Below are 27,521 nucleotides of genomic sequence, written 5' to 3'. Positions count from 1 at the left end.
CCCCCCCCCATGATTTTATGTAGAACATTCAATTTGTATTTTAATCTTGTTAATTTTTCTTAACTACTTACTGTAAAGGAAACAGCTTTTACACTTTCAGTTAAAGTATTAGCGCTTCACAGTTTGTTCTAAGGAATCTTCCTCAGTTTTCTGAAGAATTTCACAAGATTTGCTGCAGCGTTTCAGTGCTGGTACAGTGCATTTGATGGCTCTCCTGAATGTGCTGTCTGCTAAAACTTTCCTTTAAAAAAAGATTACTATTGTGCAGGTACATGGTGGTAATCTGAAATTAAGTTATTTGGAAGTGAGGTGGCCTTGTGTAGTCAGATTTATAAGAAAGACTTCTGGAACAGCAAAGGTACTCTTGGAGCTGCCAGACTAGAAGCAGAATAACTGCTGTCTTGGTATGTTACTGCAGCTGCTTACCCAGAAAAAAAAAACTTTGGGTAAATTAAGTCTTATAAATAATATTTAAAAGTTATGTGAGTAGGTTGAGCTTTCAAGTCATGCTTATGTAGGTCCACTTCCTTTCTTCTTGGAAAGAATATATGGAGTTCAAATGACTTTTTTATTACTACTTTTTTTTATTTAAACCAGCAACTTGTAGAAGCCTCAGAGAGGTTAAAGACGCAATCCAAAGAATTAAGGGATGCCCACCAGCAAAGAAAGCTAGCTGTGCAGGAGTTCTCCGAGCTCAGTGAGAGGATGGGAGACTTGCGGTCCCAAAAGCAGAAGCTGTCTCGTCAACTTCGCGACAAAGAAGAAGAGGTGGAAGTGAGCATGCAGAAAATTGATGCTATGCGACAGGACATCCGTAAATCGGAGAAGATCAGAAAGGAGGTAGCTTGATAAAACAGCTAACAATAACATGTTTCAGTTGCTGCTTATCCAGTATCTCATATGTGATTGTATTGAAAAATTGGCACTGTTAACGGTAACTTACTTTGTCTATAAGAAATTACCCTGGTAACTTTTCCATATAACTTCGCTACAGATCACAAAATAGATCTTGATTTTGTTACTAAATGTTTTACTGATGTATCAGGAAAGAACCGAGTCATCTTTTTGTTTGTACTTGGGCTGATTTTAATCTGGAGGAAACTATTCTTCCTCTATGCCCAGCTTCTTAGTTCTTGTGTTTTGATTGTTGTAGACTCTGACTTATAAGTCAGCTTGAAACCTAGAGAGCTTAATATCTTCATGTGCTTTAAGGTTGGAGTATTCTGACTTCGTTTTTTTTTCAGCTGAATTTTTTCTCTTCAGCTGGAGGGAGGAATAGTGATACAGACTAAATAGGTGGTTTTCCTTCCTCTGTAGTTAGTCATTGTAGAGAATGTCTGTAATATCTTTAAGCAAGTTAATTTCCAATTAGTATTCTAGGCAATTTATAGTTTTACATAAGATGAAGTGGATAACCAGAAGAGGGCATAAGAAACAGCTATTGTGGTTAACCTGGAGTGTTTTAATCACTGAAAAATCATCAGATTTTATGTTTTCTCTGGGTGAAGTGTAGAAGAGAAATTCAAGAGCTTTATAAACATTGCTAGAAAACTTCTAACAAATTGAAGGGCAGTCTATGAAAATGTAATAAGAGATGAAGTTTCTCAGACTTTTATCCATGAATAAGAAGTGGTAGTTAACTGGGAAAGGCAAAGGTGTCTGTGGCACCATATTTGATGCATAGGGCTGTGGCACCTCGTCTATAGAGCAGAGTGCAGCAGGCATTCAAGTGTTGTTGCTTATTCAGTTAAATACTTCCATGCAGGGCATTATAATCTCCTGTCTTTGTTCTTACAAATTCCTCTGTTCTCCCTTTCCTAACAGCTGTATCAATCTTCTATTCAGAACATAGACTGTAAGTTCATTAACTTGGCCCACAATTCTAAATACAATCCTTTTAAAAACAACTTTTGAATGCAGAAAAACAAATCTTACTCTTCCTGTCAGGTTTTAAAGCTGTGCCATTTCTGCTTGAATTGCAACAGTTGTCTTAGCTGCCACTAAATTGTCTTTCTGATAAGATTTCTGAAGTCAATAAATGGATGATCAAGCTTATTTTGTTTTATAATTGCAAAGTAAAAGTGTTCAGTGTTCGTATTTGAAGTATTTTGCAATAATTTGGCTCAAAGGTTGGGATTTTTTTAAGCTGCCTTAGTAGATACTGAGGCATGGAGCTGACCTGTAAATGTGGGAGACTTTCTTCTTTCACAGCTGCAGTGACTTCCTAGTGTCATTTCCTTCTCTTAGCATTAATAGAAGCTGTGCAGTTATCCCTGCGCATATTTGGTGTAGTTCATATCAGTACAAAAAGTCATATAGTAATAATTCTACTGCATGAGACAGATGGATGCCTGGATCAATGAAGGCAAAAAAATTATCACAACATTCTGAGATGATTGTTATAGGGTGTAACTTAAAATGGAAATAAGGAAAAACTTGCTGCTCATCCATATGGAGGAAAGGAAATGAATGATACAGATAGCACTATCTTGTGTTGAAATAACTTAAAATTACTCTCGTTGCAGCTGGAAGCCCAACTTGAAGAAGTTGTAGCAGAAGCATCAAAAGAACGCAAGCTTCGTGAGCACAGTGAGGTCTTCTCCAAGCAACTGGAAAATGAACTGGAAGCTCTAAAGGTTACATGTTTTTTGACAAATTCTTACTCATGACACAAGAGCTGCAGTAGTTTTGCTTACTCAACTGTTGATACCTCTGGGAGACAAAAACTACAGCATTACTAGAAGCCTGACCTAACCTGTTCAGATTTATTTAGGTTTTTTTTTGTTTGAAGTACTTTAATATCTCATTGGACACTATTGCCTTGAAAATGTCCAGTTTATGAATTCTAAGGAGATACTAAACCAATGTGATCCAAATTTGTTATCTCTGCAACACATTTGAACCCCTTATTACAGTCATGTACAGTCAGAGCAGTCACTTATGGGGCTTAGTATTTGGAGACAGGCACCTTTTAAATCACTCAGTGCCCAGATAAAAATTTTTCCGAAGTGCAACCAATTTGGCAATTCTAAGTTTAAATAATGTTCCAAAAATACAAAGATGATAGTCTCTTCCTGATGGTTTCTTCTCTTCTGCAGCTGAAGCAGGGAGGCCGGACAGCAGGTGCCACACTAGAGCATCAGCAGGAGCTTTCCAAAATTAAGTCTGAGCTGGAAAAGAAAATCTTATTTTATGAAGAGGAGTTGGTCCGACGAGAAGCATCTCACGTTTTGGAAGTAAAAAACGTGAAAAAGGAAGTACATGATTCAGAGAGCCATCAGCTTGCACTGCAGAAAGAGATCATGATATTAAAGGATAAATTAGAGAAAACAAAGCGAGAGAGGTAAGCTTTCGGGCATGATTCATTAACTATGGATTTCTTTTTTTTCTGTATTGTATTGCATAGGTACCTGTGCAGGATGGTATATCACTTTAACTCTGTTTATTCCTTTTTGAAAATCCCAGCCTACAGGTTCGGCAGTGTTACAGTATAAGTGTTTCTATTTCTTGTCCTTCTCCTTAGGCACAGTGAAATGGAGGAAGCAGTAGGAACAATGAAAGAGAAATATGAGCGTGAAAGATGTATGCTCGTGGAAGATAACAAAAAGCTAACAACAGAAAATGAGAGGGTAATTATTTTAGGAAACATTTTTAAGCAAAATACAATTCTTACTTTGTTACTTTCTGATGTTGAAGTAGTCTACTCATTGATCAGAACAGATCTGTAAATGTTCAGGCAATACCTGAATAAAACAAATGTAGTTTTTGCCATATAAATGTCAAGAGATAAATAGTAACTTTAGCATCTCAGTACTGCTCTTTGTGGGATTGATTCCCGCAACTCAGAGGGCACCGCCACCTTCTGATTTCTCCATGAAGGCCGCATTTACAAAGACTGCTTGCCTTCCTGATGGCTTACAGTTAAGCCCCATTCCTCTTGATGGCCTCTACACTCACTTTTTCTTTTCCTTTGTTTTGGATTGTTTTGTGTGAACTGGCAATGTGTTGTTCTATGCTCAGGAGCTAGTCTCCAGTTCCACAAAAAAAGAACCCCTTCCAGTTCTTTGGTCTGTGTTAGAACTTCCAGATAGCCCAGGGTGGTCTTGTTTGTTCAGATGCTATAGGTGTGTAGACACATGCATATGTAAAAAGTCTGAAACTGACATAAGCCATGGGTGAAATTAATCTTTTGTTTCAGCTTTGCTCCTTTGTGGACAAATTAACAGCACAGAACAGGCAGCTAGAAGATGAGCTCCAAGACCTAGCAGCAAAGAAGGAGTCTGTTGCTCACTGGGAAGCTCAGATTGCAGAAATTATTCAATGGTATGTGCTGTTTAGAGATCCAGATGGCCACTTTCAAGTTCTGAAATATTGATTGGCTTTTTTTTTTTTTTAAATGTATAGCTAGGTCCTTTCTCTGTGTCTGGGATCCACAAAAGCATGGTATTTCTGAGTGTTGATTAACTGTTTCTCTTCTGCTTTCTACTATTGCTGCGTAGTAATGACAAGTGAAATTGTCAGATTCTATTAAGTATAAAAGAGAGGGTTTTGGTGTCAATTTGCTTCAGTCTCTAAAGCGATCATTAAATCACTTAATATGGAATATTTTGATAAATTCATTCAGGAAGATGGTCACGATTTAAAAGGTCCACGTTAACACATAGAACCTCACTAGCTGTACGAGACAAGCACTTGTGCTTAATTCACAGGTCAGTTTTTCCCTCTTATTTGCTGTTTTAGCAAGCTGTGTGGAAGTATTTTCTTGTCCTATGCAAGACAAGAAGGACTTGAAGGTAGCCCTTATGAAAACTGAGCAAGCAATATGCAGATCATGTTCCAAACAATAACAGTGAATCTCTGCAGAACTCTTGCTGATGGTAGAAGGGAAACTTCAGTTTCCCTAGCAACTGCCACAATCAAAAGAATCAGATAAAAGAAAAATCTAAAGCAAGCAATCTAAGGTATATTCAGTTTTCTTTGCTGGGAGAGTTTTCCCTGCTGTGTCCCTAAATCCAGGGCAGAGACTCTGATTATTTGGTGGTACAGTATTTGGTGCTATGAGCCATGAAACTATTAAGTAACAGTTTTTTGTAATTGCACAATAGGGTAAGTGATGAGAAGGATGCTCGTGGCTATCTCCAAGCATTAGCTTCCAAGATGACAGAAGAACTAGAATCATTGAGAAGTTCCAGTCTGGGGTCACGAACACTGGTAAGAAAATAGCAAGCATTTAGGCTGTTCTGGGGATGTCTTAGAAGCTGCTTCTTTAGTTTCAGCTCCTGTCTTATCAATATCTATTCATAATCAGAATTCTTTTCTAATAAATACTGTTCTCTGCTAATGATTTTCTAGATTTTAGCTATTGCTTGTGAAATCCATTTGAGTCATCTGATCAGAATCTGATAGTTAGAGCGGGGGGGGTGTTTCTTACTAATATCTGCCATCACAAACTGCTTTAAATGGTACAGAGGAGAGAAGAAACAATAACTTAAACCATTAAAGGGGAGTACAGGAATGTACCTGACCATGTTAGATGCAAGTGAGTAATTTTAATTGCTTTTACGGTGAGATAATAAAGTAAGTTTTCGTTTGTGAACAAGCATTAGCTGGTTGGTATTGTTACAAACTAGGGACACGCTGAGAGCGTGTAGCTTTATTTACATGCAGAACAATGAGACGTTATACCGTAATTTTCCCGTACAGTAGTAACATGAATTCCCCAAAAAAATCTGCAAAATAGAAGAGCCCTCATGAAGGAGTACAGTTTCAAGGACAAAAACACTGTCTTGCCTTGGCAGGTACTAAATACCTGCATAAGGAAAGGGAGAGCCACTTGCAGCTAGGCATGGAAGCCCACATCCCTAGCAATGCCAGTCAGCACAGTCTGCCATGCAAGGAGTCTGTCTGCTGCTGGTTTATACAGATAAGAAGTTACTCAGCCCTTCCAAACCTATGAATAGGAGAAAATAAGGGAAAGTTATGACTTCCTGTGAGCTAATATTTGCCTACATCATCAAGAGTCGATTATAATATTGAGAGGTTTATTAGGAAGAAAGATCAGATCAAATGCAGTTGGCATTTTCTTCTTAGCTACTGCCAGAATAAAGAACACTGTCTGTTCTTTATATTACAACTGGTTTTGTAACTTCAGCAGAACCTGATCTAAGGCAATTATTTCGCAACTTAAAAAAATGCCTCTCATTTTCATGACTGTTACTTGCAAGTTCACGTGTGACTAGAGAGGTATCCATTAGGGAATGGATAATGTAGTCCACAGTGAAAAATGCTTGGAAGAGCTTGGGAAATTAGCTTTTGGGGGGGGTAGTAGGGCAGAATTGCATGGTATATGCAGAAGTATAGTGTATGCTGCTTAGCAAGTGTAAGACCTGTTTAGGAAACAGGTATCTTGGGTATCTCAAAAAAAATTCATTTTTTCGTGTTTTTGCTACTCTTGGTATGTTTTAGATTAGTATGTGTTACATTAAATATTTACATTTTTCTCATGTTTGAAAGTCCAGTATGTCACTGTGCAAGTTTTATACTCTTTTCTAGATCGGACAATGAAAGCTAGCCATTTTCAATGGGTTCTCTCAGTTTGACTTCCATGCTCAGTGATCCAGCATTTTGGTTTCAAGCATATTATGTTAGTGGTTTAACCATTATAAAAATTGCTCATTACTTCATTTTTGTCTAACAAAGTCTGACTATCGACTGATTTCCATGTAGCGGGTATACCGTCCATAACTAATTAGAAGAGCATTCTCTGAACTAGTGTGAAAGCTATTTTATGTCTTTGAACAAGAATAGAAGTATCTTTAGACAGTTGATATTAATATTCAGTAACTTACTGCAACAGGATCCACTTTGGAAAGTGCGACGCAGTCAGAAGTTGGATATGTCAGCTAGGCTGGAATTACAGTCTGCCCTTGATGCAGAAATTCGTGCCAAACAACTAGTTCAAGAAGAGCTACGAAAAGTTAAAGATGCAAACATATCTTTTGAAAGGTAATAAGGGCTTTGGTTCTGTTTGGGGTTTAATGCGCTGCTCTAAACTGCTGGTTAGAATAGTAACTTTCTTAAAATGGCCCCTTGTGCCTGGGATATTGGACTTTGCCAGAAGGATCCCATTCCACAGACTACACATTTCTTACATAGTCAAATGAGAACTGTAAAAATTTCTTCAAGTAAACATTTCACTGCTGTGAATAGCTTGGTAATAAGATACGGATCTCGGGCACCTGAGGGGAAAAAAAAAGCATAAGAGCAAATTCAAAACAAATTCAATACCTTTTCTAAGACTAACTGGAGAGTAGACATATTCTTGGGAATTAAAAGCCAAACTACTATTAGAATAATTTTGTTTGGCAGATATCTGCAGTGATAGCAGGAGTCACAAGTACAGTTTTCACTGTCTCGGCAAGTAGTGAGGTGCCTATTCAGGGGAAAAAAAAAATAAAAAAACACCACCACTTCTCAAAAAAAAAAAAAAAAGGCATTTTCCAAAACTCTGAAGTGTAGGACCAGAAATTAACAACCATGTGCACTAGTATTCCTGCCTTTGAGATATTTCAGATTGCATTTTGATTGTATTGTGTTCCTTTAGTAAATTAAAGGAATCGGAAGCAAAAAATAGGGAACTGTTGGAAGAGATGGAAGGTTTGAAGAAAAAACTGGAAGAAAAATACAGAACAGATTCAGGTAATTAAAGTTACTGTGTTTTAACAGAGTTCTAACACCACCTGTAATGTTGCCTTTTAGCTAAGCCTGTTCTGCTTTGGCTTTTAGGTCTCAAACTTCCAGACTTTCAAGATTCCATTTTTGAATATTTCAACACCTCTCCTCTTGCACGTGATCTGACTTTCAGAGTGAGTTATTACGTAAAATAACTATAAAAATGGAATAGCTGAATTATATTTTTATTACATAAAAGTAATTCTTGGGCACTATATGGCATGTTTGGATCTGGCATATTAGCCAAATTAGTGTGACGCAGAATTGGATGTCCAGTAAATGTCAGATTGCCTGCCATTTTGCGGGGAAGCTGGCACCTTTGGGAAATATTCCCAAAGTTCACAGTAATTATTTCCTATTCTAGCTTATTTGTTTAGGTTAATCTCAAAATTAGGCTGAAAAATATAAATTCAGGGTTTTTTGGAAAGGCTGGCACACCCTGTTACGAATAAGGGATTAAATGCTTTGCAGCTGGAAGATGCTGATTAGTACGAGGAAAAGTATTCACACAGTTCAAGGAGTATTTAAACAGATATGTAAAATTGTTGGCTCCAGATCTTAATGGAGTGGTTAGAGTAGAAGGAACTGGGAAGAGAATTAGAGGACCCACAGATGTTGGTATAATAAGTTTATCATGACACACCCTCTGATCCTTAGAAAACTAATCATACAAATCACAGCTCCAACTGGGCGTTTCAGTTAAAAAGGTTTGTGCATTCCCTGAGGAAGCAGCTGTTAAATGCAACATTGAATCACATTTCCTTACCTCATGAACTTTTGATCCGTGAAGATTTTCTGGGATGTTTTTTTGCAAAACACATAGACAGTTTAGGATAAAACCAAGAGCTGGAACTGGAAAGAATAATCTGTTATGTTTATGGAGCTGAGTTAAAGGGACTCAAGTTAAAACCTCATCGGTCTGGTTAGATTTTTATATCTGAAATATGTACTCTCTCTATTCCCCCCCCCCCCCCCCCACTCTATATATTGCCCCTCTCCCCCCCCCCCCCCCCCCCCCAATTGTCACTGTCACTAAAAAGAAAGCATATGGACATGCTGTGGTATTGTGATACACTTTGTGTATGTGCTGTTCCCAGTCACAAAATGTCCATGCTTGCTTTCTTGCTGAAGCAGCAACATGTGCTATATGGATGAGGTGGAGGGAAGAGAGAGAAACATGATATATGCTACTATCTGAATAATAATTTTTATCTACTGACCTTGATATTTTAAAACAAAGCTTTAAAAAGAACCAGATATACTTAAAACAGTAACATGTAAAATATCAAGCCCGTAACTAATCAAGATTCCATTCTACAGATCCTGCAATACATATGTAGTCATCATGGAAATGCAGGTGGCATTTTCTGATGAATTACATTAAAATTGCTGATACTGTACTTAATGACTTCCATTAACAATTTTTTTTCATGTGTACTTACAAAGATAGTCCGTGTCATCTGCTCTGGGTTAATTTGAATAAATATAATTTGGCCATAAAAAACATTTTATTTAGCTAGCCTATTAATATTCTATCTGAAGTTTTCCTGTGGGTGATAAGTGATCGTTTTTATCCCTCATATCCGTAACAACAAAGGATTCTGTTTCTTCTTCATCTACATCTTCTCTGCTAGCCTTTTGGGAAGAAGTAAGTTTTTGCTAGTAGTTTTGTCTCCTTATTTTGTTGTGACCTGTCATAGTAAAAATGGCCTTCTAAAACTAGTTATTTTGCTTCCTTAACTTCTCTATAACTTAATCCGCTAGATAGAGCTAGGTTAGTTTTCTTTTAATACTTCTTTACAGGCTTACTATTTTATATTTTGACTATCTATATGGCTAATGCTGAATCACACTTAGCATTTTTAAATAGTTCATATTACATAATAGTACAATTTGATCTTAAATGGCCCAGCCCTACCAATCAATTCATAACAAATAACAAATATTTGAACATACTTGTTAGTGAGTGAGCTAACTGAACATGAGCCATCTCTGTCTAAACTGGCTGGGAAGTGAGTGATTCATTACTTGTTGCCTTTAGTGCTAATTACATCATTGATATGAAGTCTAATCTGATGTTTGTTAATCATGGTTTTCATGATGTCCTCAGAGTACAGTTATACAGTATCCTACTTCCACACCCAGCTTCTTTAGCTCTGGAATTGTAGCATACTTCCCCCTTGTGCTGGCAATTAGTAGTTGTTAATGTAAGTGTGAAATTAATAGAAGGCTTGTAATGGATGCTAGTCTTAAATTTTAGAGAAATATAAGACAATGTGATTAAGTGGACATGATTCGTTTAAAGACAGAGGCCGACCATTTTTAAACAACTTTTAAAAAGATTGTGTAGTACTACTTTAAGAATTTTTCTTATGGCAGAATTGCTGGTTACTGTGCGCTGGAAAAATCCTGGTGTAGTAAGCTACCATGAGAAATAAGCTATTTTATGGATGATCGCCAAGCTTCTCAAACACCATTCCATACCTGCATGCAAGAGATTAGATGCAGCCTTGCTGGGAGAAGGCGGCTGTTAACAGCATTTATGGTGCCTACTATGAGGTTTTGCATTTCAGTACTTCCAGCTTTACAGCTTTTCCATCAGGTGGCAGGGTTTGTTTTGAGGAAAGATTTTTTTCAGAGTGGTAAGTTGCTAGATGTATGTGTACTGCATATAGAAATGAGCATTGTTTTGTGTTTCCATTTTGTTGACATGAGAACACTTCATCAGATCTGTGGTATCTAATCTAATGTGTTTGCTGTCACTTTTGCAGACCGGTTCTATTAGTGAGCAGGAAACACAGGGTCCCAAGTCAGAAGTTTCACCATCTACTTCAGTTGTAACTGCAGAGCAACAACAAGAAGTAAGAGAGCTGTTATTTTACCCTGAAGAGCAATTCACTAGAAAGTCTCTCTGTCTTGTTCATGATAAATACATATTGCAGCATTCATTATGAAGAAGCAGGATTGAGTGTTGCTTATTTGCAATGTGTCAGTGTGAATTGCACCTGCTTTGAGGACAGTTGCGAATGAAACCTTTTCACTGGCTCTGTGTATGTTGGTGTACCTCATTTTCATATGTTTTCTGTATTGCTGCTTGTTTGTTAGTGTGCAGGCTTTCCTGTGAGTGCTTTGAAACACAATCTGTTTCTACTAAATCAGAACGGCAATGTTTACAAAGATTAAATTTCTGATAATTTTCAAAAAAGAAAAAAAAAAAATCAGAAAACAATAAGCTTTGCCACCCCGATCTTAAAACAAATCCTTGAAGCCTCATTTTGCTCAATTACAGTTTTTTGTGATTCAGGAACCAATTCGGCTTCAGAGGATGCCTGCTGCTCCTTCCCCCACCATTCAATCCATTTCTCTAGCTGTACCAAAGGTAGGGGGACTGTGCTAACCTTATTCTAAAGAACAAAGGAAAAAATATAATTTATAAATTAGCCCTCCGTGTTTGTTCTTGTCCTGTTTGGGTTTGTCATGTGTTGTTTGTTTGTTAGGTCTGCGTTTTTAATCAAATGCTTCCAAATGCAAATTGATGGGTTTTGATTTGTCAGAAGGGATGACAGGTAAAATATTTCTTGGTAGGTTTGGGTTTGAGTGTCTTCTGCAGTTGGAAATAAAAATGCTACCGTTGTCTTGCAGCACCTTTTACAAGCTGCACTTGTTTGAAAGAAGCCCAGGTTTCATAATGTACACTGTGATATCCTGGAGGGTGGTGAAGGGAGATGCTTGCATTACATGAGTACAGAAAGTGAAAAATTGTTATTTTTTATCCTGAATGTATCTTTCAGCCAAAAGCTCACCAGCTCAATATCAAGTCATTTACAAGCCCTACCCAGTGTAGTCATTGCACCTCTCTTATGGTGGGATTAGTTCGACAAGGTTATGCCTGTGACGGTGAGTCAGTTAAACTTTCTATATTTTCAGCAAGACCCTGAAATAATCATCCCAAAACACTAATGTATTTTAAGGCAAGCATTTCTTTGGGGAGGGAGTGAAAGAGAGGGGTGGCTACCACTGAGTGGTTCTTTTCTTACTTTTGCATGATCATACTTCTAAAGTCAAAGAATTAATATAAGCGCTCATGGTTCCCTTTGATGCTACTAATGAGTTCTGCTACTATTAGTGCTGTTATAGTGTGAGTTGAGGTGCTGGGGAGGCAGGAGTGTTTTCTGTTTGTGTAGTGGAGCAAAAAAGGCTATGGGAATGCTCTGATAACATGAATCTGAGTCTGTCTATTTTGTGCGATCCTGATCATAAACCCCGTATGTTGGGAAGACCATTTGCTAGGGTTTTTGGCCTGTAGCCTGCTTTGCTGTCCATTAGTTTTATTTAAAATGCTTTCCCTGATGCATGTATCGCTATTGAGTTCCACGTTTCAGTATATGGAGGTATTTTTCTTTGAAAATATTTATCTGTATCTTGATTAGACACACGAAATCAGTAAGTAGTCCACAAATCAGTTGAAGACACTATAGTATAAATAACCTTATTGTATATCTGTGCCCAGCTTAGTTCTTGCTAGTGGCACCCTCTCCACAGACACCTTCAGCATCATACTCAGATTGCCTCATCTGCCCTGCAGGGCTTTTTTCCTGGCAGGTCTTCATTGGCTGTTCTTCCCTGAGAGCACCTATTGCTCTGCCAGCACTTGCCCTGGGGCTGCCTTTTGTCTCCTGTTGCTGACAGTTCTGAACTCTTGCTTCGCATCTCTTCCTGCAAGTCTGAAAGGGTCTTTTTCCCTTAGTGTAGCTATCAACTTCGCTCTCTTTTTTTCTCTTGTGTATTTTGGTTAAGCTCTGCATCATTAGTTTTCCAGTTTGCCTCTTCTACTCCAGATCTTGATAGCTACAGGAAAAACTAGAATCACATTACGTAAGAATAGAGATGACTCCAGCAGAACAAAACTTTGTCATGTTACACTCGCAATCACTTGCTTTTCCCAATTCCTCCTCTTTTTAATGCTGGAGACTACGGTAAAATACAGCTGCACTTCCAGAGGCCTGTGGAACTGGCTACATCCTGTGGATTTTCCCTGTTCTGCAACCGGTGTGCCTTGATACGTGCAGTCCAAATAATTGATGCCTCCTGAAAGAGATGAATTTATTATCTGGTCTTGGGGGGCACCTACAGTACTTTGCATGCATGACTCTTTGGTAGCCCCTGTCCTCCTGGGAACAGACTGTAGCTCAAAGAATGAGCCAGGCAGCCTGCTCGGGGCTGCCCTCTCTCCTGGCTGTTCCCTCGGGCATTGTGAGGAGGAGGCTTGTAGCCCAGTCTGTGGCTCTAGCAGAAGCAGGCTGTTCCCAAGTTTTCTGGAATCCTTTGACCCTTCGTAATTACAGGACTAGATGTGCACAAGGTATCTGCCATATGCCCTTCTGAGAATATGGTTAGGAAGAAGCACAGGATAGATCATAGTGCCATGTTGCTCTCTGCTGCCTTCCCAAGCCTTCTGGGACAAACCAGGCAAAATCTCTGTGGAAGGATTTGGCCCATAAACTGTGGGTTGGATGGCTTGATATAATATGTTGATTCATTCCGCAGTTCTTGTAGTCTGTCTCATGTGAAGTGGCATATATTCTGAGTTTTTTCTGTGTAGTGCTTCTGTGTGAGGTGCTCCATAGGCAAGAGACCTCTGTCCCTTGCTGGTGCAGCACAAAGTGGTACAAAGTGGTGTAAATGGTAAGAAAGGATGCAATGATTAGTGTACATGTTTGCTCCTTATTTGAACTCTGAGATATATACATATGCCCCTTTCACCACACAGCTTTTCAGTCCTTGTCCCTGGGTTTCTACTTTATTATGCTTTCAAGTCCATTGCCTGCGTTTAATAGTTTAACCCATTCTATTTTTTGGTCAGTTTAGTTTTACTTTGTCTTTGCAGTATTCTTGCATACTTGGATCAAATTAAACACCTACTATATTTATCTTGTCTTCTACCACTGCCCCGTAATTTTCATTCCTCCTTTATTAATACTTTTTCTCTTCTGTGACTGGGTTAGTTGCTGCTTAATACCAGTGAGGCTGACCAACTTCTTTTCCTTCTGGAAAATGCTTTCATAAGTTGCTTTGAAATGTGGACTCAGTTCCTGCCCTTTATGGAAGCAATAGGCTTAAAAAAGAAAATAAATGCACTTTGGAGAGTCTCATACAATATCTAGGTGTGTTCACGCCTTTAACATAGTGGCCTACTGTAATATTTGACTGCCAATTTCAGTGTGATTAATTAATTTGCTAGACGTAAGGGTAGACTACGTTAATCTCCTGTTACGATTGACTCATACACGCATTTCACTGTGGATTTTCTCTTTTGTACTTAGTGTGTTCATTTGCATGCCATGTTTCCTGCAAGGATAGCGCACCTCAGGTCTGCCCTATACCCCCTGAGCAAGCCAAAAGGCCTCTTGGAGTAGATGTGCAAAGAGGAATAGGAACCGCCTATAAAGGTTATGTCAAGGTAATAGTCTTTTGTTCTTGGACAAGAGAAGAATACTAAACTTCACTTACAGCTATGCAACTTGGAACCTCTAAGTATGTTTAAACAGATCTCCTGAATTGTGCTAAAGCCTTAAGGCTTTGTGTGCTATCTATGTAACTTATTTAACCTTCGTTGCTTTAGATGTGGGAGAAACGGTTGGTTTTACTACAAGAGCTGAAGGTTAGTAGATTAGTAGCTACAACGTTCATAAGTAGCGGGGGGGAGGAAGCATGCTTTAAGGAAGAATTTCTGTCATTGTTGATGTAAGCATAATAAAAAAGGTAAATTGTCCTACCATTTTGGCATTTGTGGAGTATGCAAGCCCCATTGTTTGTCCTAATACTACCTAATATATTTATTAAATTGTAACAGGGAATCGTTGAACTTAAGGGAGAAAAAATGATTACTTGATTACTTGACATTTTTTCACTCCATTTTGAAGGGCAAGTAGAACAAGATGTTGTTGATCTAAGTATAAGCTTTTCTAAATGTCTCTGATTTCTGCGTCTACTACATATGCTTACATTTAATAAGCAATCAGTTATTTATACACAGGTCCCAAAGCCTACTGGAGTTAAGAAAGGGTGGCAGAGGGCTTATGCGGTTGTCTGTGACTGTAAACTGTTCTTATATGATGTGCCTGAAGGAAAATCCACCCAGCCTGGAGTTGTTGCGAGTCAAGTCTTGGATCTCAGGTTTGTATTATTATGACAGAGTAGAAATCCTCTGTATTTTTTCCCTAACAGGAATATTTATTTATAGTACACAAGAAACTTTTAGATCATGAGAGCTCTGGTCTGAGAATACCTGTGTGTTCTGAACTGCAGCTAAGTTTAGGCTGAACGAATTGGCTCAACAAGAAGTCGCTTAAGCGACTTTATAGTCACTTACACTACAATCACTAATATTTACAGTATTAGCATGTTTCTTCCTAGAATTCCATATGCACACATGGGAGACAAATAGACTTTGGTATATTGGTTTTTCCCCTGCACTCTGACCTCAAGAGTGAGTCACAGATCATCCCATAGCCAGTAATTTCAGGAACATTAGAAAAACTGAAATAGTCTTCAGAAAAGCACCAACTAATTTATGATGCAAGTGGCTCTGACCCTGTCTTCTCACAGGAGTCATTTTTTCGTGGTGAACCATTTGAACCACTGAACACTGTCTACAAAAGATCTGAGACTTTCATTGGTCAGAGTAACAAAGAAGGTTTTTTTATTTAAATTTGTGGAAATATCAATAAAGTGTAATACCTTTTAATGTTACAGCACTTTCTATCTCTGTTGAATATACAGTTTGCATTCACAAGTACCTTGATATTTTTTTTTTTTCCAGACAGCAGTACCATGGGGTTGCACCAGTACTGCTGTTCTGTTCTCACATTTATTCTCTGAGAACCGTCAGTGTCAGCTCTCTCTGACATGCTGGCAGCGGGAGCAGAAGTGTGGATGTATTGCAAACAACAGCATTCATATCAGTACATTGCTTGAAGCAACTCAGCCAAATATTATACCAACTGTCCCATGCTTTATCTGCTTATTGTAGCTGCCTCTTTGAGGCCGTCTTCTGAGGATTCTTAAATGTTTTAATAGATGTTAACCACCACAGCTATGAATTCTAGCATGGGCAAGTTTCAGGCGTTAGTGTCATCTTTACACTAAAATTGGCAATTATGGTGATCAACTTGGTCTAATTCAGTTTAAAAAGGCTTGTGTAGACAAGCCCTCTGGGGTGGAGCACTCTGAAATGCAAAAGTTGTTCTGATGTCTGTTTATTTTACTGTAATAGCGAATAAAATCTAGCTGTTTTGAAAACCCTTATTTGAATCCCACAAACTATAATTATGTTGCCAAGAGCTTTTTATGTGATTTTTCTTTTTTTCCAAAGGCCCCTCTCTTGCTACACATTGAGGTATGAATTATTCATTTCTAATGTGTCTGCTGAGCTGGAAGAGCAATATTCTTGCTGCTAATTGTAGAATAGGTGTGGTCGGTAAACCAAAACTACACAAGCCCACCCCACTTAACTTCAGGTGGACTGAGTTACACGTACTGAATGCTGTAGAAACATAACTAAAGCTTGTGAGTTGTTTGGGTCAAGGATGGTTAGAGCATAACAAAGCAGTGATGGCAGTTGTGACCTCTGTGTGCTGTTAGGAGATTGCAGCCAATTGAAACAGTTGTGATATCAGTTAGATTTTGCTGAATAATGTTAGTGTGTGCATGTATGTGATTCTCTTGCTCTCTTTCTTACTAGAGATGAAGATTTTTGCGTGAGCTCTGTTCTAGCATCAGATGTAATACATGCGACTCGTAAAGACATCCCTTGTATATTCAGGGTATGGCTACCAATTTACTCTTAAAGAAAATACAAGTTAAATACTAGTGTTTTGTTTTGTTAGTGAATTACCATATTTAATGTTTATTAAGTTATGCAGAAGTATAAGAATTTAGGAGGGGTGCTGAAATGTGTAGAAAAACAATATGATACTTTGCTTATAACTGAATTGTAAAGAACAAAGTTCTCCTTTTGCTGCTTCCTTGTATATAAAGTTTGGCTTTTTGTTTTTTCTTGATTATAATTCAGTATATTTTTGTCTCCTCTTCCATTGGTATTGCCAGATCCTGGTTTTTCGGTTTTTCTTTATTAGCTTTGGAGGACTCTCACTTTAGGAACCGATGCTGTAACAGAGTAGGCTGATGCTGGGTTGTGCTCACCGGTCTAGTTTGCCATGTATTGTCTTATATAAAAAAAAAAAAATTTGAAATTTAGTTTCCTTAATTTCCTATTCAAGTATAGTACAAAAAATTTAAAATAAGAGAAAATAATTAGCTTAGTTATAATAGCGTCTTTGATGTATGTTCTATCTGAATGCTGTATTTAGTTTTTAAAACCTAGGAAAGCAATTCCTGTTGTTATGTGAATTACATTTAATCTGGAATTTTAAAATATAGAGAAGAGTACGTTAGTAGCCAATATCTATAATCCCTTGCATTTGAATGCAGAAACTCATTGTTTTCAGCATCAGTGATCCTCAGTCATTTAGAATCAAATCAGTGGAACATGGAAGCCAAAGAGCTGACAGTCACATGCAATCCCAGTCATTTGGTCCTTTAGGGTTTTACTTAAGAAATATCTTGGCTACTTGAATGCTTCTGTGGCTTTACTTTTCTGCCTTTTTGTACAAATATTTTCTGCAGTGGATTTTCATCCTTTAGTTTACTACTACTGTTGCCTTCATTTTCCTCTTACTTGTTTCTAAAAGTATTTTTTTTTATTCCCATCTGCTTGCTCTCTTCTCAAATTAGCAAATGTGGAATACTATGGGAAGGGGCTTCTGAGGAGAGAAAATGAGCTATGCAGAATGGTGGTTGATTCGTTTAACAACAAGGCATTCATAGAGTTTAGCCTGCTTGACTTGCTGCTCTAATTTCTGCCTGCAGTTTTTAACTGCAAGGGTATCTAAGAAAAAAAACTTTTGTCAAATATCCCCATGTATGGATACTTGTGTAGATAGACATGAAAAAATGTCTCCACGGTTTGATCAGATTATCCCTACTAAAGAGATCTGATGAATTAACTAGAAGCCTGGTGTGTGAGTATATCTATTTAGATACTCTGTTGACAGGGACCAGAGAAGATGCTGCCAAAGTCCACCTCTTTTCTCAGTTTTATGTCCTCCTTGAACAGAAGGAGTTCCTAAAACTGGAACAGTTTTCAGATATCACACCAGTGATATCTCATGCAAGAGAATCTATTTTCTCAATTTAATTTAATTCTAAATTTGCATCTTGCTAACATAATGACATAGAGTGGCTTCTACACAACAGTTAAAGCGTTACTCTTCATCATCTGTGTAAAAATGTGGTCCTTCTTTCATACGTATTATTTCACGTAACACATGATGATATTGGGGGCCCACCAAAGACAGATTTTCATTTCTTTTGGATCTTCCACCAACAGAAAGCAACACCAGAATGCTGCCAAACATGAAAATATTCCCACCTCTGACCCCCTATGAAATCAAGAAGAGGAAGAACATGTCTCAAACTCAAACATCTCTCCTTGGTAACCAGTTTTTAAAGCTGGATGTTAGGCTGTCCTGGCATCCAGACACTGCAGTCTAAGTGCTGCCATCGATACATTTTTAATAATAGTGTAAGAGTGTCTGTAGTGGAGTCCTTCCACAGCTTAGCAGTTTGAGTTAAGAAGCCTTGAGTTGCATAGCAAATACTGGATTTTTGTATGATGAATAATGCTAGGTATATTATGACCAACTTCTCCCGTTTTTTCTGCGTTTGACTGCGTGTAAGATGCCACCTTCAAAAGACTGAGGAGTAATACATGGTGGTACTTCAAAGAGAAAACCATAGCTGAAGTCTGGTTTGGTTTTGTTTTGTTTTCAAATTTAGAAATATTATCCATTATGCCTCCATCCATCTTTAAAATATTAATGCTTAGTTACAGTTTAGGACATGAACAAAGCTTGATGCAGACTAATACGAGCTATGAGCAATTGCAAACTATTCAGTTCTTTTCCAACGGCTCTTCACTTTCATCTTACTTCTGCAGTTCTCTCTGGCATCCTATTGTCCCAAGTTTACTTTCAGTTGTGGGTTGTTGTTTTCTTTTTTTTTTAAGACGAATATTTTTGCTTAATTCACTCTTTTAGGAAGTGTATGCTGCATAACCACATCACCCATCTTTATGGTGATTTTCTTACCAAGGCATCTAAGCTGAAGATGTGTTATTCTGTGTATGAATAGTTATAGCCTTCAATTTTGCACTTTTGCACCTTTTGCTGCTTTCTTCTGTTTAACTGTTGTTATTCTAAAAGTCTGTTGTGAGGGCTGATACTGGCTGATGGCCTGTTTGTCTGTGACTGAAAGCGTAGTTCCCATGATCTCACAATTCCTACGATCTCTTCAGACAGGACACAGAACTAATATTAAGAATTAGTAAGTGGATACTTTGGCTAACAGAAAGTTCCTGGATCATTTTTCTATTCAAAATACATTCTCCTTTGAGATCTGTAGGATGATTTCCCTGAAAATTAAGTGAAGCCATTGTGATTTTCTTTTAACTTGGGGAAGTGGGAGAATGCAGTACTTCGGTCTCAAAAGATTGTTTTCCTCCAGAGCTTTTAATGCAGATATGATGTGCTCATCGCCCTGGACAAATATTTTGAAAACTAAGTAGCAAAATCAAAATCTAGAACTGATCATAGCAATGCCATTGGGTTTAAATGCATCTGACTCAGAAAGCCTGTGTGTCATTTTCAATAAGTTATTAAGAGATGGTGGGGGGAGGCATCAGGACAAATTGTGGCATGCTACTGAAATTCCACTTCAGAGCAGGAAGGAGCCTTTTGCTGGCATATATTGATTATTGTAGGAAAGGAATGTAATGTTCCTTGCCCATATTTTAGGATTCAGAATGATTAAGCAAGACTGAGTATTTTTAAAAAAAAACACTGAGGCCTGTGCATTTTTTCAAAGCACTGTGACCATAACAGCTGTTGTGCTGTGTTGCATACCACTCAGGTACATCATCACATTGTTATGAAAAAGTATATTTTACTTTCACAGTTCTGTAAAGTAAATAATACTGACAAAAAGGACTTCTATTACTCTTATTAATTTCGCTTTCTCTGTCTGTTAAAAGGTGACAGCTTCTCTCTTAGGTTTGCCTTCAAAGTCTTGTTCTCTATTGATCCTGACGGAAAATGAGAATGAGAAGAGAAAGTGGGTTGGAATCCTAGAAGGGTTGCAGTCTATCCTGCACAAAAACAGACTGAAAAACCAGGTTGTGCATATTCCACAAGAAGCCTATGACAGCACACTGCCTCTTATTAAAGCAAGTTTAGCTGCTGCTATTGTAGGTATGTTTGTTTTAACTTTTATAAGTGTGAGAGAGTTGTTGGAGCTTTTAGATGGGCTTCTGTAATGAGAGCACTGACACCTTGAAATAAATTCCTCAGCTGAATTCCTTCACAGGAATTTAATAATGGGGGAAAAATGCTAATCTTTTATTGATATTCAAATTTCTTCATCCACTCAGAGTAATACAGTTTAGTTGTTTAACAGGTTGTTTTAGCAATACGGTATATAGCATGCTTTTGACAGACTGCATGAACTTAAGCAAAATTGATTTGCTGGTGAAAATCTGTTTGTCCAGAAATTTTCCTAGCTGTTCAAAGCAAACAGTCTGTTTTAAAGATAAGATTAAGTATAGCTGAATTAACGGCCTTTTTTTTCCTTCCTGGTTTAGATCGAGATAGAATAGCAATTGGTTCAGAAGAAGGACTGTATGTGATAGAGGTGACCCGCGATGGTAAGTTAGGCCATAATGCATGCAGTAGTTACATACAGAATAATGAGCTCCATAACTTTAGTGCTGTTATAATATAGGTTACACAACATCCCTTCATGTATAGTAAGTATTAAGCACTTAGTTAATTGATGAGAAGGAAAAGTGAATGTGAGACATAAGCACTAACTTGGTCATTATCATTACATTCCGTTGACTGGCTGAATTAAAGGGATGGGTTACTGGGCATATTCTGACACATTCTCACCTTAACTGTGTTCCCATAGCAGGTAGCAAAATGCTTCAGAACAAAGAGCACGCACAGCACACACAGCAGCAGTTGATGTACGGTGAATTATCAGGCACTTACTAAATAGAACTTGAATTATTGTCAGCTGGGGTTAAACCACGATGCATGGAAACAGAGGTGTTCCAACCTGCACCATCAGAGGACTTAAACTGCCATGAATTAGAAGTTAAACAGCCAGTGCAAGCAACACAAGAGTTTGTAGACTTTCCATTAAAGCCACCATGTATCATTGTCTGTTTCTTCCAGAAATTTGACAACCACCCATGTTCTGTTTCAGACCAATGATGGCCACAGCAAATGCCTTGCTTGCCCTTTTCCATTATCTCTTTATTTCCCTGGCCCCATGCTTCCTCCTGAACCTGTTTTTCCTTCCTGTTCTTAATGCACTCTCTGCTCTGCTTTGGGAAAAGTGGGATCAGTTTAGCCTGTTCTTGCTGAAGACTTATCGTGTCAATTCCAGAAATTCACACAGAGTGTACTCCAGGTACCACAGCAAAGTGTACGCTGCGTAGTCATTGGGCGGCACAGGCATACCCCTCTATCGTTGAATTATGAGGCGTCATAGCTAGGGAGTAAGGGAAGCATTTTTCCCTTTAACATGATATACTGAGCACAAACACAAATAACAATTGGAGACATGCCTTGGTATGGTGGGGAAAGCATGGAGGCCAAAAGGATTGCTAGCACATGAGCATGGGGATCATTTGGGGTCAGCCCATACAAAATGCGATTTTAAACATTGAAAAGCAAAGAACAGGTCTGGTTAATTTTGCAGTCTGCTTCCATAATAAGATATTCCTATTTTGAACAAACGAACAAAAGAATGAAAAAACTAGTTGAGTTAAACTGAGTTTATAGAAGTTAAGGAACATATTTCTAAGAAGCAGTGCAGATTTAAAATACAATAATCTACTACTATTTATCCTTTTCCAAGTTACCACAGGAAATATTAGTTATTTCTTTCTCTCTGATTTTAAAAGCACCAAACATACCTCATAAAATCTATTCTTTCTTATAACTCCTGAGGCATTCTAAATTTAAACAACACTTTAAATCCATACTTTTTGTGGTATAAGAGCTAACAGCCTTGGCTGTCAGGTAGGATTGTTTTTAACAAAATACCTAATGCTTTTTTCACCTTTATTTATAATCTCTGAGCTTAGGTTCTTCTGGTGTCTTTAGCTGTCTGGGACTTGAGGATGTTGAGATCAGTGATACAGATTTGTAAAATTAAAAGGTGTCTGGGTCCCTTTTCCAACTTTGGAAAAAATCCCTGGGACACCCCTGAAATACCCCTTTTTAGTCATTGTCCTTCAGATTTCAAAGGAGATATTTCTTTAAATTTTGACTTGATGGAAGAATTTTAATTTCCTTTTTCAATGCAATTTAGTTTGTGACTATTTGAAATTTGGATTGCAGTCATGCTAAAACTTGCATTTCAACGTAAAATACAGCAGTGAATACAGGTTTTTAAAGACTTACTTGACTTTCAATTTAAAATGAAGTACAACGACAGGGATGTAGTTCTGAGGCAAAAAGCAATACGTTACTGCTTCCTCTTGCTTAGAATAAGCCATTGCCCAATTTCAGGAGAAACTGCTTAATACACAGAGACAGCAGATATTTGAAATTCTTTTTAGCAGTAATAAATGCCATTCCTTTGAGTAAACTTCCAGTGGTCATCATTCTGTAAGTACTTAGATAGGAACATAACTTTAGATGCAAGTAATTCCAGAGATTCCAGTACAGCTTCTTGCATAAAAGAAAATTGTACATTTAATTTGAAAGGTCATTTCATAAAGGAACGATTATCTGCATCACCATGTCATATGTAAATGTGAAAATGAATTATCAGTTTTGGTTTTAAGTTAAAAGATGTTTTGCATGAGTTTTCTATGACCAGTTCTGTGTGTTAATAGCATTTTTATAAATCGTAATCTCTTTTTCATTTTATGGCAGTTGTAATTTTCAGTGTTAATTAACTGCAAGCTGCTTATACCAAAGGTCTTTGGTCAGAATATCATTTAGTTCTTGACAAATAAACTAAACTGTAAGCTGGAGTTGGAGCTAGGGGAAAAAAGAAAATCTTCTCTGTGACAAAATTCCAACAGCTGGTTATATCATAGAACATTTCTTCAGACCTATCATCTATTTGTGCAATTGGGGGGATGCCACAAAACACTTGGCTCTAATCTAAACAGCCAAAGTCTTGTTACAGCTTTACAGAATTTGGTAAATTGGCTAGGTTACTCAACTATTACTGAAAAAATGCATATAATTTCCACTTACTATTTCTTTTTTTATTATAGTTTATTATAATTCACAAATATTTTTAACACATTCAGTTAACAGAAAAATGAAAATGATATTTTAATGTAAGTGGCTTATGCGTATTATGTATTATGTTTCCTAGTTTGGAATTGCTTAGTCTCTTCTATTCCTACCCCATGAAATACTCACTGCTTTCTTGAAAGTGCCATTATACCCACTATCCGAAAAGCAGAACATGTTGTACCTAACCCGATTAGCTGCCTCTAACCCAGTTTTAAAAAAACCTTCGAACAGTGAAGACTCCTCAGCTTCCGTAGGTTACCTAACTAGTCTTCACTATGAGAAGGCTTTTCCTGGTGCCTGTCTTAAACCTCTCTTCCTACAGCTTAAGCCCATTCTTACCCTTTCCCCAGCGCACACAGCATTTTTTGCCTTTCTCTATAGGTGTTTAACATTCACTCACTGTACTGCTTTTGTATTTGGCTGAGACATTTCCTAATAGTATGGCATTTTGTGTCCTCAAATATCAGCATTAAATACTTTATATTTCTTCTCTTTGTGTTCTGCTAATTCGGTCTTCCTCCATAATTTACTGAAGATGCTGATGTTTTTCCTGAAGGTGGGACCAGTTTCAGAAGATACACCATCTTGTAGTGTATAGATAGTACAGATAGGATTATATAAAGTTTTTTTTCTCCATTTATCCCAGAGGTTAAGTAGCCTTTCCCTGCAAAGTGTTGCTGAAGTGAGACTTTATATCCAGAGAGAGTTACAGGAATACTTTGTTTCATTGTTTGTTCTGAGAATTAATAATGGAACATTGAATGTGTGCAGTAAGTGCTCTTTCTTATCTGGTACATGTCTGTGTTTAGATTCATTTTCAGACATCAGTATGTAACACTGCAATGTTTCCAGGCCCGATGGTTTTCTTGTTTAACTTACGGCAGCTCTTGTTTCCTTTGCAGTGATAGTCCGAGCTGCTGACTGCAAGAAGGTGTACCAGATAGAGCTTGCTCCCAAAGAGAAAATTATCATCCTCATCTGTGGTCGGAACCATCATGTTCACCTTTACCCCTGGGCTTCTCTGGATGGGTCAGAAGGAAACTTTGACATTAAGCTTGCAGAAACTAAAGGCTGCCAATTGATTACAACTGGAACACTAAAGAAGAGTTCTTCGACTTGTTTGTTTGTGGCTGTCAAACGACAGGTTTTTTGCTATGAAATTCACAGAACTAAACCTTTCCACAAAAAATTCAGTGAAATCCAGGCTCCAGGAACTGTACAGTGGATGACAGTTTTCAAGGACAAGCTCTGTGTTGGCTACCAGTCTGGGTTCTCTCTGTTGACCATCCAGGGAGATGGACAATCTATAAACCTGGTAAATCCTAATGACCCCTCGCTTATCTTCCTCTCACAGCAGTCTTTTGATGCCCTTTGTGCTGTGGAGCTCAGTAATGAGGAATACCTGCTTTGCTTCAGCCATATGGGAGTATACGTCGATTCGCAAGGTCGAAGGTCACGCATGCAGGAACTAATGTGGCCTGCAACTCCTGTTGCCTGTAGTATGTATATGTTTTTCTGTTGCCATATCCCTGTTGCTGCTTTACTTGTCTAAAAATAATCAGCATTGTATTCTATTTTGCTTTGGTTTGTCTTTCAATATCTACAGTTTAAGTTTTGATGAGTTAACAGGATACACAATTCTTCCTGATGGTAGTTTTGGACTTGGCGATCTCCTGGGCTGAGATCCTGGACGCTACAAGAAAAGAAGCCCTGTCTTATTACAGGACACAGAGGAACAAATAATGGAATGCAAATTAACTTTTGCGGAGCGGAGAGTAGTCCTGGATGCAGGACAGTCCAAGACTACCGGTCTGTGAAATTCTGAAAAGACTTTTGCTCCCCTACAGAGTGTATATGTCTAGTTGTCTGTAGGATGTCTTCTGTGTCCTGTACAATAGAAAGTTGAAGACGAAATGTAACTACGACTCTAAGGGTTCATAAAGATAACAAAGTCAGAGGTAAAAACAATTGCTTTTGGCAGAACTGGTTGCAGTTTTTCTCCTGTTGGTTTTATTTTTAGGGGCAGAATTTCCAAAAATAATATAGGCAGGTGGAAGGTAATTTTTCAACAGCTCTACTCTTTTCAAGCACATTGGTTTATCAGCTACTTAGGATAGAAGGACATGCGGAGCATTTTTCAGTATTCAGTAGTCAGGGGCAGTTCATGATAAAACCGGGATGTCTATTTGGAGCTCAAATAGCAATTAAAGTGTTTTGAATGATTGAAAGCAAGAAATAGCTTTTTGTTTAAATAGTACACCGAGCAGTTAGGTGCTCATTGGTTTGATCAGGCCAGGCCCTAATAGCAGTTTGTTTAATTTTAATTGTCTTGAACTGAAATTGTTTGCTTGCTTTACTCTGACCTAGTTCTGTACAGAAGTCTGAAGCAAAGGCCCAAGGAAACGATGTCGTTGCAAATTTACTTTAAAATGCCATTAGCCAAAGCTAATGTTTCCTTTTCCTTTATCAGCTTTACAGGTTTTTGCATTTCAGCAAACTAGACGTGCTACTTAATTGTTTTGTCTGTTAGTATTAGAAGCTGTTCTTACTGTAAACTATTTTATAGCATTCTTGTATGTGCAATCCTGAGTGGCGTTGGCCTAGGGCTGTTTTTGTAGAAAGAGCAACTTTGTCCGCTGCCAAAGGAAACTGGATTACTTTCCTTTCCATTAGCCTTGTCCTCCCTCCTCAGTCCCGGTGTCTGTCACTGGTGATAGTGGCTTCTTTTAACTGTCCCGTCAGGACATCATCAAAGTGGAAATAGTTCTCCGGCTGTTCAGTTTCTTTTGCGGTAAAGGACCATGTTGTAGAGAGGTTTTAGGTTACAATGGAGAACTTGTCTCTAGGGCATTCAGTCCCCTCATGTTAGGAGAGGCCGAGGTTTGCGCTAACACAGCCAGCTCTGTTATCTCGGGTGGCCTGTCTAGGTTGCGGTTAAACCAGCTTCATGCGCTGGTTTTGTGCTGAGTCAGCGTAGGCGTTGTGGGGCTGCTTAGCTTGAGTACGGCACAGTGCAAAGGCTTGGAGCCAGCGGGTCTCAAAGCTGTAGCGTGGGCAAGCCCAGTGCAGACACTGATGTGTCCCTCTGGGAACCAGTTGATACCTGATCAAGCTCATCAGCTCTGACTGGTAAGTGCTGGCCTTGGCTACCAGCTGGCCAGGCAGAAGCAGTTGGTGCTTCTGTCTGATGCTCAGTGGTCTCCCTTGATTTGAACATCCAAGTCAACCGTGACCCTATATAATAAATACTTGACTATAAATCACTTCTAGGATACATATTTATGATAGCTGTCCAAGGCTTTCTGTGAACAAGTTTAAAAAATAGCACCACAACCGTTACTTCAGTTCTTCTAAGAAGATTCTGTGATGTGTTTAGTGTCCTACTGCGTTATTTTCCTTTTGTTAACCTGATGAAAGCAACCCATACATGAATATCTAAAGCTAGATAATTGTTAGCAAAAGGGGAAGGAAATTGAGAACAGATCCGCATCATGACTTCATGACCCACCTCACAGATGGTGGCCCTCTCTTTTCCCCTGCACACAGCAGTTAGTTTGCTGCTTCCGAAATGAAGTAATCTGCATCTGTAGAAAAGCTAGCTGCTTAGTTCCTACCAAGTAGCAAATTTGTATGCATCTGAAAACTTCATATGCCATTTTGCAATTTCATGAAATCATAATTTGAAGTTTAAAAATACTGAAAGGGTCAAATTTAAATCTTTCCATGATGCTGGCAGTTGTCGTTAGCAAATCTATTATCACAAAAATATCTGTTTGAAAGTGGTGCTGGGAAAAAGTGTTTTAAAATGTATCTTGCACCTGGTGGAAAACTTGTAACTATTGAAATTTGCTCAAATACATGTCAGTTCTGGACTACTGAAACCATATTAGGGTTTTCTGTTTGTTTTTAATCTATGCAGGTTGCAATTCTTCGTATGTAACAGTGTATAGCGAGTATGGTGTTGATGTATTTGATGTTAACACTATGGAATGGGTCCAGACTATTGGCCTGCGAAGGGTAAGTAATTTTCTTTGAATATAGAACTTAACTGGGTTAATTCCAAATGAGATGTTTCTTCGCAGGGTATGCTAGGCTTGGGTTAATTCTTTGCCTCCTTCTTCAAAACAGATCAGACCATTAAACATGGGTGGCACGCTGAATCTCCTTAACTGTGAGCCACCAAGACTAATATATTTCAAGAACAAGTTTGCAGGTGAGTACTGAGCAAGGGGAGATATGGGAAAATCATACAAAGCTAAGTGGGTGATTTTAAGCAGTGTTACCTTTGCATGAGATGAAACTTGTATTGGATGCGTGCATGTATCTATGTATGTGAAATTGCATTGTGAT

General features: G+C 38.1%; 1 protein-coding gene across 1 annotated transcript in view; it reads left to right on the top strand.

The window, feature by feature from the left end:
• Positions 1 to 597: 597 nt before the first annotated feature.
• Positions 598 to 27,521, top strand: part of CDC42BPB (CDC42 binding protein kinase beta (DMPK-like)) — a gene marked incomplete at its 5' end in the record, with an annotated part of 31,311 nt that continues 4,387 nt past the window's right edge. The window contains 20 exons of the mRNA XM_009573424.1: positions 598 to 840; positions 2,526 to 2,636; positions 3,099 to 3,343; positions 3,524 to 3,629; positions 4,199 to 4,323; positions 5,106 to 5,211; positions 6,857 to 7,005; positions 7,604 to 7,698; positions 7,786 to 7,865; positions 10,503 to 10,592; positions 11,036 to 11,110; positions 11,523 to 11,628; positions 14,055 to 14,191; positions 14,768 to 14,907; positions 16,475 to 16,556; positions 19,883 to 20,099; positions 20,489 to 20,551; positions 24,074 to 24,670; positions 27,091 to 27,188; positions 27,300 to 27,384. Of these exons, the coding sequence (XP_009571719.1) occupies positions 598 to 840; positions 2,526 to 2,636; positions 3,099 to 3,343; positions 3,524 to 3,629; positions 4,199 to 4,323; positions 5,106 to 5,211; positions 6,857 to 7,005; positions 7,604 to 7,698; positions 7,786 to 7,865; positions 10,503 to 10,592; positions 11,036 to 11,110; positions 11,523 to 11,628; positions 14,055 to 14,191; positions 14,768 to 14,907; positions 16,475 to 16,556; positions 19,883 to 20,099; positions 20,489 to 20,551; positions 24,074 to 24,670; positions 27,091 to 27,188; positions 27,300 to 27,384 (2,950 nt within the window). The remainder of the gene's footprint in view (positions 841 to 2,525; positions 2,637 to 3,098; positions 3,344 to 3,523; positions 3,630 to 4,198; positions 4,324 to 5,105; positions 5,212 to 6,856; positions 7,006 to 7,603; positions 7,699 to 7,785; positions 7,866 to 10,502; positions 10,593 to 11,035; positions 11,111 to 11,522; positions 11,629 to 14,054; positions 14,192 to 14,767; positions 14,908 to 16,474; positions 16,557 to 19,882; positions 20,100 to 20,488; positions 20,552 to 24,073; positions 24,671 to 27,090; positions 27,189 to 27,299; positions 27,385 to 27,521) is intronic.

This window comes from Fulmarus glacialis, unplaced genomic scaffold (genome assembly GCF_000690835.1).
Source record: "Fulmarus glacialis isolate BGI_N327 unplaced genomic scaffold, ASM69083v1 scaffold17552, whole genome shotgun sequence".
NCBI lineage: Eukaryota > Metazoa > Chordata > Aves > Procellariiformes > Procellariidae > Fulmarus > Fulmarus glacialis.
Note: the sequence above shows the minus strand (reverse complement) of the source record. Positions and strands in the feature narration are given on the sequence as shown.